We start from the raw sequence: 20,070 nt of genomic DNA on the forward strand, positions 1-20,070 counted from the left end.
AACACTTTCGTCTGGTTTCCCATCTAATGTTTCAACTTCATCCGTGGATTTTTGGTGCGGGCAAAGAGACTGGAGGTTTATGGATTAGCAAGAAGCTTGTGGTCGGCGTTGTGCTTGGGGTGGGATTCTAGTTACTGCCGTTGTGGTTTTGGGGGTGTTCCTATGGGTTTATAGGCGGAGGGAAATGAGAAGTAAGGGCGAGGGCAGAGATGGTACAGCTGAGTTCTAAGCATGTGTTGTAAGGTCCTTGGTTTGTTCCTATGTGCTCAAATTTAGTCAGACACATGGGGATCTAGCATTTCTCTTAACAAGTTAACGAGCCATTAGGGTTGTGGCATTCAAGAGTCTTGTTATGCGTGCATCAGGAATGCCCGGCCTAATGCCTTTGTTATCAAGTTCCCTATCCGTATTTGACTGGCCGTATGTCTACCTACGGTTTGCTACCCCATTTCTTAGAACTGCCCCCGTTACCCCCTCGAATCTGGCTGACTAAGTGCCGAGCACCCCTCCCCCGCCCCACAATAACTTCCCCTGATCCTGTCCCTGTCCTATGATATACCTCCGTGCTCCGTACTCCGTATGGAGTATGATAAGTTTCCTTTCCCGACAGTAGCGGTACAGTACACAAAATGTTATAAGATAACCTTCAATCTCCATCTTCCATTCTTTTCAAGTCTATCTAAAACTCATCCAAACCTCAACGTTTCTCCAAAAATGAACTACGACCCCGAACCCAACGTTCGCCGCGGCGAGTACGTCCCTTCGCTTAGCCTTCCCCTTCTCTAACTCATACCCCCTCCCCCCCATATCCTATCCTAACAAACGATATGTACACAGAAACCCCGTTCTCTGCTGGGGTCACAATCGTACGTCTCCATATTTCTCTTCACATATTTCTTATTCTTTAAACATATTCAGATTTCAATTTTAGTTAATACAGTTTGCATAATCACTCACTCATTCTAATCTCTCCCCAACAAAGGCATACCGAAATCCAAAGGCGTGATAACCTACTCACTCAGCTCTAATTCGCAACGGCCCCTTGCGGGAGCAGCGCGCAATGCTGTTTTTAATACTGCAAGGAGGTGTTGGGGGCAGGTGTTTTATGTTTTGCCGCCGTTTTTGGTTGCGTATTGGGTGTTGGGGTGGATGAATGAGAGGTGAGTTTTGAAGAAGCAACTTGGGAAGAGGAAATTGGAAGGAAATGTGGTCGAGGTGTGGGATAATGAGAATGGAGTAGAGTGGATTCATTGGCTGACTTTTGGGTGTTTGGAATAGGAATAAGTTTGAGAATTCGAAGGAGGGAAGGAGGTTGAAGCAGTTAAGGGGGGACATTGATGCTTGATAGGGGGGGATTTGGTAATAGAAGTTTCATGAAGAAGCGGAATTTTAGGGAGTCTGGCATAGATTTGTAGACAGCTAGTAGCCTTGATTGAATGTCTTTTTACTACTATTTTCGTCTTCCAAGAAATTCGAAGTGGCGCGAATAGTTGGTAACTGCGTCCTCCTGTCCCGAAGGGGTTCGTGTAGATTAGCATTGCTTTGAGTTAATTGGCTGGGTCGCGTATTAGTCATCCATAGCATGATCCCGTCGTAGTTCACTTCAACTTCCATTGCCAATTGCCAGAGCTAAATTTACAATTCGTTTTCAAATACCCTCCAATCTGTTCCATTCCACAACATCATGCAACTAGGACCCGGGGGACTTATAAGATCCAAGAAAGGCTGTTTGACTTGCAGGTTACTCCCCCTTTTAATATTCGCTTGACCTATCTAAGCACAAGCTGAGGGCTAAATCTCATCTACAAAGCTAGAATCCGGCACTTGAAGTGCGATGAAACCAAACCAATTTGTGTTCGCTGTCAGAAGGCTGGGATAAAGTGTGATGGGTATATGAGAACCCTAAAATGTCCATTACCACGAAGAAGCACCCAATCCCCGAGCCCGCCTACAGCCCTGCCTGTCCTTCCAAGTTTCGATAACTCTCGCCAACGAGAGTTCTTTGGTTTCTTCGTCTCTTGTGTCTCCAATGGCTCTAGTCTCTACATGGGAGGCGAGTTCTGGGCACGTCGTGTTCTACAGCTTAGTCTTTCCGAGTCTGCTGTTCGATATGCACTATGTTCTTTGAGCGCATTACATCGCATGACCAGCGTATCAGCTCGTACAAGCCCCGGTTTTACCGCTCCCGATCTCCAAAGTTACGCACTAGAACAATATAGCCATGCTTTAAAATGTACGCAGAAGTTACTGGTAGAAAGTTCCGATGGTTCTGAGGACAAGCTCATCCGGGGCTTAGTAGCATGTGCACTTTTCGTGTGCTATGAAAACTTTACGGGCAATTCCCAGACAGCTCAGATGCATCTCCAGAATGGACTACGGATTATCGTAAAGGAACGGACTAAACAACGCCATTCGAGGATACCGAAAGACATCATTCAACTCTTTAAACGGCTGGATCTTCAAGCCTTAACATTCGGCGACTCCAAAAGTCCTTATCCAGATAATGTATACACAGAGCCAAAAGAGCTATTTGCCATATCGCCCTCAAATTGTCGTTCTATTGAAGATTCTATGGACATCGTCCTCAACCTTTGTAGATGGTTGTTTCGTGAGGCAGCAGTCTCGGACACATGTCCCGTCCCACCAGAAAACATCAAGTCCGCAATTGCAGCTCTAGAGCAAGGGAACTCCGAGCAATTTGCAACGGCTCAAAATACTAAACTGAAGGGACAGTCGCAGCGACCCATTGCCCTCTTCAAAATGTATCAGATAATCATGAGTATAATTCTAGCAACTCAAATACACCGTCAAGAAACCCTTCACGACAACCATCTCCACAAATACAAGCAAGTCCTCACTCTCGGCGAAGGCCTCCTCCTAGAAGGCCAAGTCTCCTTCGGCACCAACTTCTTCTGCTTCGACATCGGGCTCATCTTCCCGCTCTTCTGGATCGCCACTAAGTGCCGCGACTCTGCGACGCGCTGGCGCGCCGTGGAGCTGCTGCGATCCATGCATCACCAGGAAGGCACGTGGAAGAGTGCCAATGCGGCCGCTGTCGCGGAGTTTGTGATACGCGTCGAGGAAGAGGGCTTGGAGCCCGGGGGAACCCAGGAACAGATCCCGGAAGAGTCGAGGGTGCAGTTGGCGAGCCAGGCGGCGGATTTTCAGAAGGGGGAGATTAGGTTGAGCTGTTTGATGAGGTCGAGTCTTGGGTCTTGGTTTACTAGGGAGGCGGTAATCCCTTGCACGCCGATGCTTGGGCATGTTTTGATATGAAACTTGTATATAAACTTCTGTGCTGTTGCTTAGAAAGGCTTGTTCTTAAATTTAATACACAGTATATTGTTATATCGAGTACTAGTATGTATTTATTATGTGCAATAAACACCGCTACTCTCAAAGCATAGGAAGTTGGGCAAGCGAGTAGGCGGGAAAGGGGGAATTATTATTGTTTGAAGACTTTGACATGAGCCTGGATTATTCAGAAAGATAGCTATACAGTACGACTTCCAATCTGTTATAAACTCTTGGGGAAATCGTTTACCAGGGATGTAATGTGAAGCAGCGGTTAATTATGAGAAGTGACCTGAGAGGTTGGAGAATAGTGTAATCTGTACTTATGTTGCTATGTGCAGGCTTTTGTGACGGCATAAATTCAATTTCCAGTTAGCCTACACAATCATCCTCCCGTACATCAACTACAACTCTTCATGCACAATCGATTCCCAACCCAAACTGTCATCTTCGTCCACCAGTATACTGGGATTGCGAATGAAGATCCTAGCTTGGTATGCAGCACCTATGGCACCGATATACCCGGGATCAACAGAATCTTTGATCTTGTCATGGAGTTCTGATGGTAAGACCTGTTCAATGAGAGCACGCATCTCATTCGTAGCAGAGCTTGAAGCATCGCCACTCAATACGACGGCTCGTAGGAAATCGAAGGGCCCGAATTCCTCGTCTGTGTCTTTGTTGTGAATGGCTTAAAATTTTCACTAAGAAATCCTTGCAAAGATAGAAGAATGTTGTTGCATTGACTTTGTGGCTTGGTTGAGTCCTGCATTTTTAAATTAGAATTCCAAACAAAAGACTCTCGACGGAACATACCATAGTTGACGACAATGCACTGCCAATAACAAAGTCATCCTCATAATCCAAGTCTATGCGAACTTCGGAATATTGGAATGTGCCAAATTCTCCAGCTTCAGCGAGGGTCAACTCGAGACTTTGCTTCTCGCAGTTGATAAAGATCGCATCATGTGAACCGTCGACCATGTCGCACTTCTTTCAAGAAAACTTATGAAATGTAGCACGAATAGTTAGCAGGATTATGTTCAACTATAAGACCGACAAGTGCAATTAAGGAACGTGTATCCGTTTTGAAATATGAGATCAGAGCAAGTTCGCTCGTCATTTTGCGGTGTTTATTCGAGAAAATCCACTCAGTTCATCGCAATAGTAATAAAAGCAAAGTAGCACGTGCTAGCTTGAGCACATCACTTCACATATACAGGTAACAAGTGAGCACTAGACCGGGCAGATTAAGACTTGCAAAAATCGTAAGAAATCTTATTTGAACGCTCGCTATCAAATCACATATCGTGTCATGCTGCACGGTTCCGAGACAAGTACCGGTACGCCACCTGATATCCAACAAACCTGACTCGCTGTAGTGACTCCAGCAAGCCAGCTCAGAAGGGAAAATCCCCAACGCCGTCCCTAATGCTCCATACATGTCTTACAACACCCAAATGCTGAATTAATCAATCACCCTTGCCGCCCTTAGCTCGAGCAGTGGTCCTCCCCCTGAGGACTCCTTCTAAATCGTCTCTCAGCGATCCACCAGGCATTGGACTTCTCGAACGGCTCAATTCGAAGCTCCTTGCCCCTTCATCGCTTCCGGTGCCATCTAAAAGCTCTATAAGGTCCGCGGGTTCCGTCCTCCCATTCGCACTGGGAGTTCTGGATACCCCATTAATTGCCAGTTTTCTGAAGAAGCCTTCGACTGCTGCAGCAGCATTCTCTAATCCCGTTCCAGACGATGTGACCGTTCCAGGAACACCATTACCATCATTGCCCGTACCTTCTGCGATAGCTGAAAGTTCTTCGTCGAAGCCAAAATGGGCTACTTCCGCGCCTAAGATGGAGCTTGAGGGTAGTGTGTCTATAGCAATCCCTGGGAGATTCTTTCGTGTCCAGTTGTTGAAACTATCCTGTGCTGGTCCTGGCATTCGAACGCTCTTCCCTAGAGTTCCAACGCCTCCAGGTCCCTTCATCCAACCTAGTCGATTTGCTGCTTCGCTTACACTTCCGCGGCGTTCGCGGCGTGGGCGACTGCTGGGCGCCGAGGGTGGAAAGTAGCTTCCTATCAAGTCTATAGAACCTATAGTGTTGGACGGTCGGTGGCCAAGATTACTCATTCGTCGGGATGGAGTGCTCGAGGCGCTACCGATAGGGTCCGTTGAAGTTTGGGAAATAGTTTGTGACAGTCCGGCCATATCTAGGGAGGCGCGTGGGGTCGACGCGGAAGAAAGTGTTGCCTGGCTGTTTCTCCGACGCGGAGGGAAGTAACCCAGCGATTTTCGAGGCATTCTGACTATCTCGATTGGTTTCGAGGAGGGCGAAGATTCTATCAAAACCCATCGTACATGAGACCAAGGCCGATCGCCATCTTCCGGACGTTCTGCAGATGTTCCGGTTTGTGTTCCTGGCCATGTACTCCCGTTTGAGAAAGGGGGAGTTTCCTCAATTCCAGGCGTAGGAGCAAGTAGGTCTACTCCTTGGAAATCAGCTGAAGGGGCCTCGCAAGGCCGCCCCTTGACAGCGCAAGCATCAACCGGCAAGAGCAATGTCTTCCGAGAAGATAAAGAGTCGTTCCATAACCCATTAGATTTGCGAACCACGTCTCTTGGGCAATGATACCTTAAGACTATCCCGGCAAACGTATCCTGGGGTTGTAAATAATGTATGTATACCAATGCATGTCCATCGCCTTGCGCACTTCCAGGCCTCTCTTCGTCGCTTGATATCCTTCGTTTATAATTTCCACTTGCATCAACTACTGTATGGTCCTCGTCTTTCCCCTCCAGAACCCTCTTCATCTTCTTCGCCCTGACCGCTGCTTCCCTTTCGCTCGTGCTCCCAGTTCCAATGCCTCCATCTTTGTTCGCCTTCGCAGCCGCTTGTGATGGGCCCCATTCCTTCACAGGGGCAGTCCGCTTCGTAGTCCCCCAGATTGTCTCATTCCGAGCATTTGGGTCCTCGTCTCCTGCCACACTCCCTAAGACAGAACTCGCTACTTGCTGAAATGTACTGCTCATCCAACCTGTATTCCAAATGCCGGGCGCAGGACTCGTGCTCCTACTTTGCCTCCCATTTCTCCCCACTATATCTGGAGCTAACCTGCCCCCAACTGTCCTCCCATTTCGCAAGGGCGCAGTATTACTCCTACTTGGATGTTTTGCAGGTATGGGACTAACATCCCGGCTACCTGAAGGAGTGGACGTTGCACTGGTGGTGCTGAGTTCTTGGTCTTCTAAGGTACCAAGCCGCCTGTTTCTGGGCCTGATACTCGAGTTCGCAGCGGCATCCCCTGTGCGGGAGACGGAATTAGATCGCGGATTCAGGGTATTCGACCGAGAGGAAGAGGGTATCATGATGGATGATGTTGTAGCAGTGGTTGCGCGCCGACAGCCGGTTGTTGGTTCAAGGCTGGCATGAGAGCGACTTGCCGGCGAGGGATGGTCTTATCGTGGGAAGGAGGGCATTGCTGGGCAACTTTAAGGATATGAGGCTTTCAAACTTTCTCTCGGTCGATGAGCTCTATGACATGAATATTGCATATATCTTAGATTAAAATGCGCGGTGGTACGTACTTGTACGGTATTAAAGTAGAGTGGCAGTCAGTGGAGTGGAGAGTGGATTGCTTCAGGATGAGCTACGGTGGCCGTTCGTTTCGGCATCTCCCTTTAAGTAATCACTTCATGTAAATCACCAGAATTACTTGTATGCGATCCAAGCCGCCAACTACATGTCATGAAGGGAAACACAGACATATCCGACTTAGACATATCTACGAATCATACTCAAGATGGTGGAATGGCTTCAATGAATGCCCCGTCTCAGGTGAACAACTGTGAGAGCACTGCACTGTGAGTATGCAACTTGTCCTAGAACTGCACTTTGATCGGAGGGGCAACATCTGGGAGTCTGCTCCGCCCCTTCCTGTCAAATTTCTCAATGTGTTGGCCAAAGAATCCTTTTATGTTATATTTCCATTAAATTGCAAATTGCACGTTGGCTGAAGTTTCCAGTAATATCCAGCTGGAGTTGACGCCGCAAACCTTACAAAGGCCTTTCTGTTCCTTACTTATATACACCGCGAGTAACTGGGTTGAGGAGTGGCCTTTTTATGTTATTTTATAGCGGCACAAAGTAGGACATCTTTGATCTGAGTTCTCGTCTGCCTTATCAATTTCCCCTTGTCTAGACATGACTTGTAAAAGAGCAAGGGGGTCTAAGATTTCGGGGCAGTGTCCATACTAGCTCCCAAAGCCAATATCATAGAGAAGGGTACATAGCCAACATTTCCTCCTCGAGGATGACTTCTGCGAATTTTTGATCCATATCAAACAAATTGTTGTCGTTTACTGCTTGGTATCTATCCCCGCATGCTTCCCTAACCACAAATGGACTATATCCATGTTGCATAGCATCAAGAGCTGTATTGTCAGATTCATGTCATTCTGGGAAGTTTCTTCTGGTAAGATTTACCTGTTGCTCGCACACATCCACTTGTCGAGTATCCCTACAAAATTGTGGTGTCACAACCCATACTTGCCAATACACTGGCCGAGCTCGTTCCAAAGCTACTTGAGAACTGCTTCATAACCACTACTTCGTCATTCCTTGGCACAACTCCTTCGGCGAATTCTCTGAATCGGTTTCCGGCGTCATATCAACACAAGACATTTGGAAGTTTCTCCATGTACCATTTGCCTCCCTAGGCGGGAGTTTCGAATATTACAGACGAGAATACAACAGGGATTCCCTACTGCGATTTGGGGTTATGGTATGCTTTGACACAATCGATGATTATGAAAACAGGTCCAGAACCAAACGTGAGCTTGTTCTTTCCATAACAGCGTTTATAGATGTCTACAATCATGTAACACAACTAGCACCCTTCTTTAACTCACTGGTGTGAGTAAAATGTATGTGTAGCTCTTACCTGCAAGATCTTGGAATTCAGACATTTTGGAGGGTTGACCGGCACTGCGGCCCTGCCTATCAAGTTGTCCGCGGCGCAAGTCTAAGCCGGGCTTGTAGGACCTGCGGCGGCGGAAGTTGATGGGCAAGGTCGGTGCAGGGTTGATGGTAGTATTGCTATTCATGGCCATAACTTCCTCAACATCAGCTGAAACCATTGCTGCATCGCCACTCATTACATTCGACATCTACAAGGCATAGATCAACCCAAAGGCCAGCACAATGTCCTTATTCTGGGTCTCTATTACCGGTCTTGTGATATATGGCGCCTTCTTAGCCGCTATTTCGTGCATCTTCCACTCAGTAGGAATAAGTCTCAATTAGCTGATCAAGATCGTTAGGTGTCTTTTGGGAGGCGGAACAATTCCAATTGTTTGCGTCTTGCTCTGGGATCGGACATCTACCTTCGCTGTCATTGTTTCGCCAACCATTGGACTTGTGAGTGGGTTGACGTCCTGGATGGTTGCTACGAAGCTGCGCTCGGGGACGATCAACATCACTACCACTTCGAATGTCTGGAGTTCTTTGACAGGAGATTGTGTGTCGTTGGGTATGGGAGCTGTCTGCATTGTCGTATTCTCGTTTCCAGTCCCAAGCAAGAAGAAATTGGTTGTGGTTGAGGGTACTGTGGGAGGAGAGGCTATTGCGAATGTTTCGGTGGAAAAGACAGATCATCCAATCGACGAGGAGGGCGCTCCTGAGAAAACAGCTCATGTGGTGGAAGAAAATGCAGCTGCGCAGGATTTGGAGCCAATTCAAGGGGAGGAGTATGTTGCGGAAGGAGCATTGACTCCGGAAAGCTTAAAGTCCCAAAAAAGATTGGCGTGGTATTCGTTGGCCTTTGGATCCCTTATTTTCAGGATAGTAAGTTCCCCAATCCCGTTCCTTGCTGGAAACAAAGACTCACCTTTTCTTAGCTTATCCCTTTCACTCTGTACTGGACAGGCTATGAATTCTCCGTTAAATTCTTCACTGGTTTTGTGGTGATAGTTTTCATATGGGTTTGGGCCTCATTTATCATCTGCGTCTTCATGCCGCTATGGGAGAGCCGGAAGGACATGTGGTACATAGTTTGTGCCATGTATAGGGATATGGTTAGGGAGAAGTTTCATCACACAGAGTAATTCTGCCTTTGTGGCTATACGAGAATTACCTTGATTGAAATTAGATTAATACATATTCTTACCTTACTCCCAGAAACAAACAGCGCGGCACTCAATGCTTTTCCTGGGTGATAGGCGGCCCGTTCCTTCAAGCATGATTGCTGTGTGAGGACATCTCCAGCCAAGTAAATCTTGCTTTGTATCATAACCTTTGAACACAACTAGATCTTCTGGGCTCATCTCATGCATATAATACCACTGGTGCTGCTCACTCTCACTGCCATGGGACATGATGTAGTTTCCCGACTCAACCCCACTTGGAAACTTTCGAGCTCTGAGCTGATAGTCCGAGTCCGGCACTGTTGTCGCATCCGCTAACGCCAATGGATCTTTCTTGATGGTTTGAATGGGTCGCCAGGTATTCACGTAGCAGAAGCGTGAGCTCGTATCATATAGTTTTGCAATGTGCGGTGGCAACTGAAGCTCTTCTCTCGTCCCTTCTAGAAGCTCTGGAACACCACAGTAGTCGACGTGAGGATGGCCGGAAGGGTCATATGCCTTTTGTCGAACGAAATGATTGAATACGTGGACCGTAGTTGCACCAGTACTTTATGTACAAGTAAGTTTCATGAAGCCGGCTTTCGACTTAAATGGACACCCTACATTGACTGCACAATGGCGGACACTTCTGGGTAGTATTCATGTTTGATAGCTTCATCGTCCATATATCTCTCTTTTGACGGCAATTTGACGAATTCGAATCCATTTGCGTTGATTTTGAATTGATTTACGATCGGCCGAACATCATGGATCGTCATCAAACGAGCAGATCCCGTTCGCTCCCCATGAATTGGCTTCTTGAAAATGCCGGGCTGCCTGGTAGTCCCGTCAGCGGCGAAGTAGTTGATGTTGGCTACCACATCCCGTGGACCGGTACAGGACATTTTGAAGCAAGAGCAAGTAACGAATGCCGGTTCTTCAACAGGCAGAGTTTCAACTAGGTAACGCGATCAATAGATATAATGCCACGGCAACACTATTTGCACTTTGCGGGCGGATGGGAACCAGAATATCACTTGACGGAGTCTCTTCACGAGGTTGTAAGTAACACCATGTTGATTGGCTGTTCATCGACGGACTTGGGTCGGACAGTTTCCCCGCACTGTATCATTGAATAGAAGCAAATCTCTAGCCTATAGCATGTATCCTATGGTTATTCCCCTTGTAGAGACGGAAAAACTGGATCTTTGGCTTGGTCTTTGGCTTGAACCATTATTTTGTAACTGCTCGTGCTTGGTATGGCTGGTGAGGCAAAATACCTATTCCAGTGTTTCCAAAAGGGGTAGAAGGAGAAGAGTCACTCGACGCCAAATAACCTGATGAACAAAAGCAATAGCACCATAGCAAACTGACAATAACAAGCCTCTTCTTCGCATCATATCTACTCGCCAATAGCCCAAAGGGTTCACTTACCCATATGCATTAAGTTTACTGGCCGAAACCGAGAAAATGATCAACAAGAAAAAACCACAACTCGGCGATGGTATCTTCTTAAAAATCATAGTGGACTGGAACGGTCCTTGTCTTAGTATCAAGTTGAGATATTTGAAGAACTGTTTAATCAAGTAACGTGTGAGAGATCTCACCGCGTCTCGGGCCTACCTCGGCAGGCGCGTCTTCCAGACCAGACTCCAAAGAAAGTAGTCAGAGTCATTTTGATATTGAAATAGCCAAACCCACAATGTTCAGATGATATTAATAGATCTCTGCAATGCCAATCTGTATAGAATGCCGGTACCCCGTCAAAACCCTCTACACAGAATACTCGGGGGCTGATGATCGCTCTTCTGGTCATGGAGTACGCCTCACGGTATGCAAGAACTGCGGTCGTTTCTGCGATAAATACGTAGAGCACGACTTTGTGGTACTGTTTATTGATCTGGTATTGATCAAGCCGCAAGTAAGTTTGCGAAGATCTTCCAAGTTGTCTCTTGCTAATGTTTGGAGGTGTACCGGCATCTATTGCATAATACGTTGATGAGAGAGCATGATCAGTTCGATGTAAGAACCCCTCTTTCTTCCGGAAAATATATACTTATACATTACAGCCCTCAATAATACGCCTCGGAATTCTGCTCCTCCTCTTTGATGTCTATCTCACCTGGGCGCGAATTGAAAAGCAGACATCCAACAACCCCCCCGCAGACGAAAACAACAGCAATTTCCTGCGTCTGGCGCAACAACCCATAGTCTTCCAATATGTCTTTTTCCGTACGTTTCATCGTCCCATTTCTAATTTTCCAATTGACGGTTTCTAGTCATCCTCTGCGCCCTATCCACCCTCTCGTTCCACCTCTCCATCCGCTTCCTGACCTCCTCCCCGCTATCCCCCCTTGTCCTCTCGAACCTCATCCCCCGCTACCCACGCCCGAACTCCGTCAGCACCGCACTGCTCGTCTCTTCATCTACAAAACTATTCCCGATCCTCATGGTGATATGGGAATATGACGTGCCAGCTGCGGCACGATCACTGGGCTGGGCGGTGGTTGCGAATAATGTTGAAGCGCTGAAGATTCTACTGGATTGCGGGTATGGAACTGCGGCGATCTTGGCTACGGTTGGGGCTATATCGAGATGGATGGTAGGACGAGGGATTCTTTGGGTTGCGGGGCTAGATGGGGTTGATACTGTAGGGGATTCCGGGGTTGCTTCTGATGGCAAGGCGCTGTGGGCTGTGGTTGAATTGGGGAGGGAATGGGGAGGGAGACTAGGATTGGGATAGTGAATAAATATGATCTTTTTTTGTTCAACGTGACGTTTGTGAAATCCCGAGACCCATCATTATGATTCTCTGCGTTTGTGCTTGTCGAAGCCCAAGTGAAGGCTAATATGGGACGCCCTAGATTCTGAATCTATAATCTCACAGCACCCCGTGTGAAAAAGCGATATCCGTCCGTCAAAAGATTTGCCATTCAAGCAGCTAGTAGCTCCCGTTCCATATCAATACACAAGGCTCTTGGAAGATCCATCCTATAACCCACACCCCAACGCCAAATATACATCAATGCAATCCTTCTTCAACTTCTCTCTGTAATATAAATATCTTTGTCCTCAATTCTCATGCGCTGCCCCCGTTCTCAAGCCGCTTCGTCGGGGTACGATAAGTGGGTGCCATTGTGCGAGGAACGTAATGGCTGTTTAACAAATTGTGTCAGTCTTTTGTCTCCGGGGAGGAATGAAACATGGTTAGGGAAGGACGTACCCCACATGATATAGCAGCTTGCGAAGGAAAGGATCAATGAACTTCGCCAGATTCTGTAGAATTATTAGCAAAATCTCCAGCAGAAATAGAGAGGTAGATAGGGCGAGCGTACGTTTGTGTTTCGCCTTTGGGCGACAAGAACCATCCTGCTACACAGGCAAGGACGATTACCACGAAGCCGATGATGATGCTCCAGCTAGAAGAAGTGTGGTATATTAGCGGATGGCCTATCGGAATTTGACTTGATATAATATAGAAATAAATGTGATACTTACCCGTTCGCCATGTTGTCGAGTGTTTCTAAAGCTTGGGTTGCGCTTTGGGGAGGAGCTGTCGTGCTTGACTTTCAGGCGAAGCTCAAAATACGCGCTTAGTAAGCAAGGCTTAAAGTCACTAGAGAACCTACACTTTCTTGGAGGTATCTTAAAATCAAAAACTCTACTGTATTCGATTTTCTGACATTTGATCAATCTCAAACTCTGCTTTCTCATCTACGACTCATCTAATTTTCAAACTTAAGCCCAGCCTCTTGTCTCACTGCCCCATAGATTGCAGCAATATCTCCAGCCTCCCCCTGATGCTTCTTCACTTGCTCCAAGTGAGCGTCGGCCACTTCCAAATCCTTCAAACGCGTTCCAGCATCCTCAGCTAATTTCATAGCGTGTCTCGCGTCCTTCCTTGCAAGATCTACCGCAAAGAGAGGCTCCTCCCGCTTGTGGTAGTCTCCTGAAATCATCCTCGTCGAGTAGGCAGCATAGGGACCAGGAAACATCGCCTCAATAAACTCATGGAGGTTGTCGCTGCCCAATCCAGATTTCTCCGCTAAGACATGACCCTCTGACAGAGTCTCGACCAAATTGAAGATGAATGTATTTCCGATGACCTTGAGAAGAAGCGCCTTTCCCACAGGTTGACCTCCAAAATCGATGTTGGCTCTTGCAACTACGCCCTTCGTATATGGCTTAACCTTTTCGACACTCGCTTTTGGACCAGCAAGAACACAGACAAGTTGACCAACATCTGCCATGGCCGGAGCTCCAAAGACGGGACATGCTACAAACTCGGCTCCAACGGCTGTGATCTTCTTTGCTAGCCCTTCTGCGGTATCCGGATGAACTGTTGAGCAGTCGATGAATAACTTGCCTTTGCTATTAACTTTGAGAGCTGTATCAATGATATGGTTGATTGCCGCATCATCTCCAACGCACGTGAAGATGATGTCCGCTTTTGAAACAGCGTCTTCGACAGTGGAGGCAACAGTAGATTTTCCGGAAGTTAGAGACTTGCTCAGATCTAAAGCACGCTTTTCGGTACGGTTATAGATGATCAAAGGCTTGTCCAGTTGGCCTTTCTCGACGAGGTTCTTGCACATAGCCTTTTATGCTATCAGTATGGTTAGCTAAAGAGGAACAAGCATGGAACTTACCCTACCAATAGAGCCAAGGCCAAGAAATGCTAGTTGAGGAGCCATATTGTCAAATTTTCCAGTTTTGTAGATAGATATTCCACGAAATTATCACTATTATTCACTCTGTCGGCGATGAACTTGGAGCTTTATATACGTCAGAGGTTGGTGGGGTTGTTGTTGTGATATCAGACAACCTTACCTAAATAGGTACCTAGATTTCTCATAAGAAGTTAGCAAGAGCCATTTGAGGATCAGAATTTAAAGCATCAATTAACTAATACAATTTTTGGGCCAATGTAACTCGTTTTCTCAAAAGACTTGGGCCACCCGTCCGGTCCGTACGAATCGGACGGGATGACGGAATGGAGGCTCATGCTGGACGAAAAAAGCGGCACTTGAAGTTATCGACTTTTACTCGAGAACACATCGTAAATCGGTGCCGCTTTTTCAGTCCAGCACTAGGTGCTACGAGCGAGGCTCGGAGAGGTTAGGATTGGCCCCAAGCGTTATCGATAAGGTTAGCGCCGGCATCGGCCATCGAAATTCACCTCAACTAACACAAAGATTCCGACCGTCAGAATCAATCACGGTTCACTTGCTTAAACATTTCTTCATGTCGCTTTCAAGCTGATTCATGGTGATATATTCCAACATGCACAATGATATTGCAAAATATAGCTTGGAAAAAGAGCAAAGGAGTGGCTGGTCATAATGTGAGTCAAGAACTTCAAGCGGTGAGAATGTATTTGACTTTTGGCAGGTACAATGCTGGGCAAAGCGTCGAAGACACATCGAGGCTTTCCATGAAGATGGCAAGCGTGGATTTGCTACGGAGAGACTATCCGCTAGTCAATTGAGAGAGGAAATGGCAAAAGAGCATGTCAAAGATCTATCTAACAAACAGAAAGCGAGGCAAGAAGCCAGGGCGGTAGACAAAGTGCGAGTCCAGCAATCGGGATAGCCTGCAGTGCTAATTCATCTTAGGACTTTTTTATGTCAGTTCTAAACTCATCGGCGACGAAAAGAGACGCAAAGGCATATATACAACGTTTCACTCCTGCGAAGGAGTCGCCGAAGCCTCCCACAACGAACCCTGCGGCCACCGAGCAGAGAACTCAACCATCACAAGGTAATGGTGTCAATCTCGGGGGATTCTATGGACCTGCTTCGGTCGTGGGGAGCCCGCAATTTCTACAGCATCCTCATAAACAGACCAGTTCCTTGGTGGGCCCTCGACTTCATGTTGCGTTGGTCAAGATTAGAGCCCCCCAGACTTTGGACGATGACACTCTCAATGGCGTGGGAAGAACATTGTCACAACTTGCACGGCTGGGATTACTAAGTGTGGTGGTGGTTGATTGTAATCGAGTTCCAGAATCTACCCCAGATCCCACTTGGCGATCAGTAGCAACAGCCCAGGCAAATCGAATCGTGGCAGCGATCGATTCGGAAGGAGTAACAGAAGCAAGATTAGTCGACAACGTCATAGGAGTATATGAGGATTCTGAAAAGCCACGATACGGAGCTCATACACCCGTTACAACGCATGTCACTCTCCGCGAATTGATGATGACCCCTCTAAGACGTGGTGTTATTCCGGTCATACCTTCTTTAGGCTATACCGATATTACTCAAACTGCAGTTCCAATCTTAGCTAGCGATGCTGTACTTGCCCTTACAAGGGAGCTCGCAGGACTTCCTACCCAGACTTGTCCCGATGAAAACCCAGAAGAGGTTAGGGAAAGATTACAAACTCGTCGCGCTCAGGTCTCCCTCGATCGTATCATCATATTGGACCCTCTTGGGGGAATCCCAACATCTAATCGTCCGAATGGCTACCATGTCTTCTTGAATATGGAACAAGAATTCGAACCCGCGAAGAAAGATTTGCTAAAGGGGGTCGAAAAGAACACGGCTGAAGCTTCTCTGCAAGGTCAATTCAAGCAAAACCATGTTTCTGACCTTGGTTTAAGCAATCCCTTTTCAAGGTTTGTAGAAACAGAATTTGGGTGCCCAAAGCCTACTCCGCAGACGGCGGCTCCAGAACCAGATGCTACGATGACACCAAAGCCAGAGAACAAGTATCATCTTCAGAACCTCGAATTGGTCCGTTCTGTACTTTCAATGCTACCACCTAGCTCATCAGCATTGTTGACTACTCCGGACGAGGCGGCGAACGCCGGCAAGAAAACTCCTTTCCGAGCTGGAGGTGTAGGCACGCGACGACACCGGAATCCCTTAATTCATAACCTACTCACTGACAAGCCGGGGTTTTCATCATCACTACCAATGGGCCGCTTAGGTCAAACAAAACCAATGATGGGGGATGACCCCTCCACTCTAGCTGCAAGCATTACTCCAACAACTTTCGCAAAACACGGAATGCATATCACCATATTTCCTGATCCGAAACTTGCGCCTTGGGAGCCACCACTGTCTGAAAAGCAACATATAAAGTTGACAGACTCATATATCGATCTCCCTCGTCTGGTCCATCTAATAAATGATTCTTTTGGCCGAACACTTGATGTCAAAGAATATCTCAAGCGTGTGAATGGCCGTATTGCCGGGGTTATCATTGCTGGCGAATATGAAGGCGGGGCTTTATTAACGTGGGAAACGCCGCCAGGCGTACCTGATGATGGGAGTCCTGAAAGCAGGGCCAGGATGGTGCCATATCTAGACAAATTTGCGGTCTTGAAAAAATCTCAAGGATCTGGGGGAGTTGCGGATGCTGTATTTACAGCCATGGTGCGAGATTGCTTCCCAAATGGTGTGGTATGGAGGTCAAGATCTACGAATGTGGTCAATAAGTGGTACTTTGAGAGATCTAGAGGGACTTGGCAATTGACCAATACGGGTTGGACAATGTTCTGGACAACTCGTGATATGGATAAACAGACCTTCCTTGATTATGAGGCTGTATGCCGTGGAATCGAACCTTCGTGGGCCGATGGCAAGTCAATACTAGATTAAAAATAGAATTTGAGAAACCAAACCCGCCGGTCATACAATCGTGTTCAGAAAGTAGTGATAAATAGGGGTATGGTAGCTTGCAGGGGTCTCAATTGCTGAGTCGAAATTATACTTCTCATTTTCTTTGCAGACATTTAACCTACTAACCTCTTGAGAAACACGAGTCCCTGAAAAGCTTCCCAAATTTAATATTTTCTTCCAGCAAGGGGTGGGTTGTTTAAATTCATGCATGACCTTATCAGATGGATATCACTAACTAGCACGTGAAGGTAAAGGAGTCTCATGCTAGACGCAAAAAGCGGCACTTACAATCATCGACTTTTAGTAGTATAATTGGTGCCGCTTTTTCCACCGCGAGCAGCGAGGGAGTATTACATCGCGCTAAAGATTCGTTAGGGATACGACGCATGCTGCTTGCTTGCTCAACGACTTGACCTCCCTTAACATAAACAAAACAATCACATCTTCGAGTCACTATTCTATCAAGCATACTTCCCCACAATCGCCAATATGGATAAAGTCTCAGCATTTGGCAAGAACTTCTCGTAAGTTCTGCAAGCCCATTCAATGTTATCGTCGACACCAAACTGTCTTACCTGGCATCACCGGCATACGGAAACTATGCGACGAATGCTAACATTTCATTTAGGGCCACATTTACTCCCTTCGCCGCCCGCACACAGCAATATGTGAAGGAACAGCTTGGCCAGACCGAGGATAAGGTTAGAGAGCCGTTCCATGAGCTATTGGCAGAAAACTGATATACGTTCCTCATCCGCAGACCCAGCTTCCTCCGGACTATATCGAACTCGAGAAGCGAGTTGATGCCTTGAAACAGGTTCACCAGAAAATGCTCCAGGTTACGTAAGTGCTATTATAGAGAATACTAGCAACAGAAGTCTTGAGTCCAAATCTAATCGCTTATTTACAGTTCCCATTACACCAACGAAGGATACGATTACCCTGCGAACCTCAAGGAGAGCTTGGGAGATCTTAGCCGCACAGTCAGTGAAAAGGTTCACCTTCTGTCATCCGCAACCTCTCCCGCTGAGGCCCAAGCAGCCCTCACTGCTCCTCCCTCTGCGAAACCACAACCAAAGACCTTCAACCATGCCATCGCTCGGGCCAGTTTGGCCAGCAGCCAGCTCCTCCAACAACAAAATGCCGGTACCGGTGAAGATCCTCTCGCAGCCGCCCTAGAAAAGTACGCGCTTGCCAGCGAGCGTGTTGGTGAAGCTAGACTTGCACAAGACTCCCAGATCCAGAGCCATTTCCTTGCCGGCTGGAGCACAACCCTCAATACCAACCTTATGTTCGCGACCCGTGCCAGAAAAAGTGTTGAGAACTCGAGGCTCCTGCTTGATGCTGCCAAGACAAAGTCCAAGAACCCTGGTTGGAAACTACCAGGCCAAGCTTCTGCACGAGCTGAGGGGCATGAGGAAAGCGATGCGACTGAGGAGTCCCGAGTCGAGATTGAGCAGGCCGAAGATGAATTTGTCGGCCAGACTGAGGAAGCAGTTGGCGTTATGAAGAACGTAAGTGTCGATCATTTCCTGCCCCTAATAGATTGCTAAATGTTATAGGTACTCGATACCCCTGAGCCACTCCGCAACCTTGCCGATTTGATCGCTGCCCAGCTCGAATACCATAAGAAGGCATATGAGATTCTCAGCGAGCTTGCTCCCGTTGTTGATGGTCTACAAGTTGAGCAGGAAGTGAGTAGGTCCAAGGAATATTCTGCTTAAGCGGACGCTGATGAAGCATTCCTCGCAGGCCAGCTACCGAAAGAGCCGTGATGGAACAACGTAGAGTGTGTGTTCTGACTGAAACAGGAGACCAAGGATTCTTTCTCATCGACCAGGGATGATAGTGGTTTGTTTTGATTTCAGAGAATTGGTGGACTGCTGGTTCCCTTTTTTCCTTGGGTTGACAACTTTTTTCTGGGCGGTGTTCTATGGTGTATGTCGAGTCAATCGATGAAATTCCCCCACTGCCACTTGATTAAGAATACTGCGATTTATGAACGAATACCTGGGCGCTGGCTTTCCATACGTGCATTTTCCAGCTCCAGATTTGTGATGAATCAATTCCTTGCGACATACCAAAGCCACTAGTTTACATTACCAATTGTGTCTTGAATTGGATTCATATCCGTCAATCTTTACATGATTATACATGTGCATGTAGTAATGTGGCGCCCAAAATAGTAGTGACGATCTCCAGATTCTTGCTGCTTTTAGGAAAGTCCTACGCTTTCACTGAGCTATAACAGCACTACAATAATTTCGAAACAGTATAGTATACTCCGTAGTATTTTGTGCAGCTTTGAGAGTTACGCTAACCCCGCAACCCGTCATTTTGCAGCATGATCGACCCGGATCCATTAAATATGCATGCAGTTACTCCATATAACCTTGCTCCTACTGTACGAAGTAGTTATGTTTTTCTATTTCCATCTCTTTTTGGAATCCCTCGGAAAAGCTTCGTCGAAAGGCTGGATGATCCCAGGCAGGAGAGATCTCCCGAGCAGACTACAGTATGATTATGCCGACACTTGCAAGCCATAAACTTTCTAATATGTCGTTTTATATATCTTCCCTTGAAGAGATTGTCATTCTAGCTGTCATAGTTGGAATATTATTCTAGCGAAAATGACAACTTGGGGCTTTCGGTCTTCATTGCGTTTAGTACTGGAGTGGAGTATGGATCCTGCCTAATATCATAGTCACAGTCATAGTATTTCAATACTATATCGTTGCTTACGACACTCACAGTAACATATCTTCTCATCCTGCCGCCCAAGCAGTAGGCATTTGGGTCACTCTTCGAGGGAGGGAAATTTTATTCTTCAGCTTGCTTAGTATCATTGGCAAGACTTTGAGCTTCATCGGCCTACTTATCACCTCGGCCATTATTTTAAGGATATTGAAGGTTGGACGACTTGCCAACCTTGCATCATTCGCAGCATCGCTACTTTTCAAATCATTGAAGTCTTGCATTCTGGCATTTCATGAAATCTACAGCGACAACTACAACTTTCCGCCACACAA

General features: G+C 46.9%; 9 protein-coding genes across 9 annotated transcripts; 5 read left to right on the top strand and 4 right to left on the bottom strand.

Annotated features, from left to right (window-relative positions):
- Positions 1-4,766: 4,766 nt before the first annotated feature.
- On the bottom strand, positions 4,767-6,659 carry LHYA1_G001450 (Uncharacterized protein; the record flags this gene model as incomplete). Its single annotated transcript, XM_031146433.1, has 1 exon — positions 4,767-6,659. The coding sequence occupies one exon, from the start codon at positions 6,657-6,659 to the stop codon at positions 4,767-4,769; it is 1,893 nt and encodes a 630-aa protein (XP_031008283.1).
- A 904-nt stretch (positions 6,660-7,563) lies between these two features.
- nicF_1 (Maleamate amidohydrolase) lies at positions 7,564-7,974 on the bottom strand (the record flags this gene model as incomplete). The annotated part of the gene is given in 4 exon segments (XM_031146434.1): positions 7,564-7,724; positions 7,777-7,810; positions 7,840-7,882; positions 7,898-7,974. 4 exon segments carry the CDS (start codon positions 7,972-7,974, stop codon positions 7,564-7,566), a joined length of 315 nt encoding a protein of 104 aa, XP_031008284.1.
- A 254-nt stretch (positions 7,975-8,228) lies between these two features.
- LHYA1_G001452 (uncharacterized protein) lies at positions 8,229-8,472 on the top strand (the record flags this gene model as incomplete). Its single annotated transcript, XM_031146435.1, is given in 2 exon segments — positions 8,229-8,312; positions 8,332-8,472. Coding segments are annotated over 2 exon segments (225 nt in total), but the record flags the coding sequence as incomplete, so codon positions are not given.
- Positions 8,473-8,493: 21 nt separating this feature from the next.
- dur3-1_0 (putative urea active transporter) lies at positions 8,494-9,395 on the top strand (the record flags this gene model as incomplete). The annotated part of the gene is made up of 3 exons (XM_031146436.1): positions 8,494-8,558; positions 8,613-9,135; positions 9,189-9,395. The coding sequence occupies 3 exons, from the start codon at positions 8,494-8,496 to the stop codon at positions 9,393-9,395; spliced, it is 795 nt and encodes a 264-aa protein (XP_031008286.1).
- Positions 9,396-11,145: 1,750 nt separating this feature from the next.
- On the top strand, positions 11,146-12,156 carry arv1 (the record flags this gene model as incomplete). Its single annotated transcript, XM_031146437.1, has 4 exons — positions 11,146-11,334; positions 11,382-11,435; positions 11,483-11,645; positions 11,693-12,156. The coding sequence occupies 4 exons, from the start codon at positions 11,146-11,148 to the stop codon at positions 12,154-12,156; spliced, it is 870 nt and encodes a 289-aa protein (XP_031008287.1).
- Positions 12,157-12,485: 329 nt separating this feature from the next.
- VMA9 (V-type proton ATPase subunit e) lies at positions 12,486-12,922 on the bottom strand (the record flags this gene model as incomplete). The annotated part of the gene is made up of 4 exons (XM_031146438.1): positions 12,486-12,568; positions 12,637-12,689; positions 12,749-12,832; positions 12,912-12,922. The coding sequence occupies 4 exons, from the start codon at positions 12,920-12,922 to the stop codon at positions 12,486-12,488; spliced, it is 231 nt and encodes a 76-aa protein (XP_031008288.1).
- Positions 12,923-13,138: 216 nt separating this feature from the next.
- Positions 13,139-14,107, bottom strand: LHYA1_G001456 (putative oxidoreductase; the record flags this gene model as incomplete). Its single annotated transcript, XM_031146439.1, has 2 exons — positions 13,139-14,011; positions 14,063-14,107. The coding sequence occupies 2 exons, from the start codon at positions 14,105-14,107 to the stop codon at positions 13,139-13,141; spliced, it is 918 nt and encodes a 305-aa protein (XP_031008289.1).
- A 596-nt stretch (positions 14,108-14,703) lies between these two features.
- arg2 (Amino-acid acetyltransferase, mitochondrial) lies at positions 14,704-17,020 on the top strand (the record flags this gene model as incomplete). Its single annotated transcript, XM_031146440.1, has 3 exons — positions 14,704-14,757; positions 14,805-14,981; positions 15,029-17,020. 3 exons carry the CDS (start codon positions 14,704-14,706, stop codon positions 17,018-17,020), a joined length of 2,223 nt encoding a protein of 740 aa, XP_031008290.1.
- A 510-nt stretch (positions 17,021-17,530) lies between these two features.
- On the top strand, positions 17,531-18,829 carry GVP36 (the record flags this gene model as incomplete). Its single annotated transcript, XM_031146441.1, has 6 exons — positions 17,531-17,565; positions 17,670-17,742; positions 17,802-17,884; positions 17,952-18,555; positions 18,604-18,735; positions 18,794-18,829. 6 exons carry the CDS (start codon positions 17,531-17,533, stop codon positions 18,827-18,829), a joined length of 963 nt encoding a protein of 320 aa, XP_031008311.1.
- Positions 18,830-20,070: the final 1,241 nt, after the last annotated feature.

The sequence above is a fragment of the Lachnellula hyalina genome (assembly GCF_007821495.1).
Source record: "Lachnellula hyalina strain CBS 185.66 chromosome Unknown contig00017, whole genome shotgun sequence".
Lineage (NCBI taxonomy): Eukaryota > Fungi > Ascomycota > Leotiomycetes > Helotiales > Lachnaceae > Lachnellula > Lachnellula hyalina.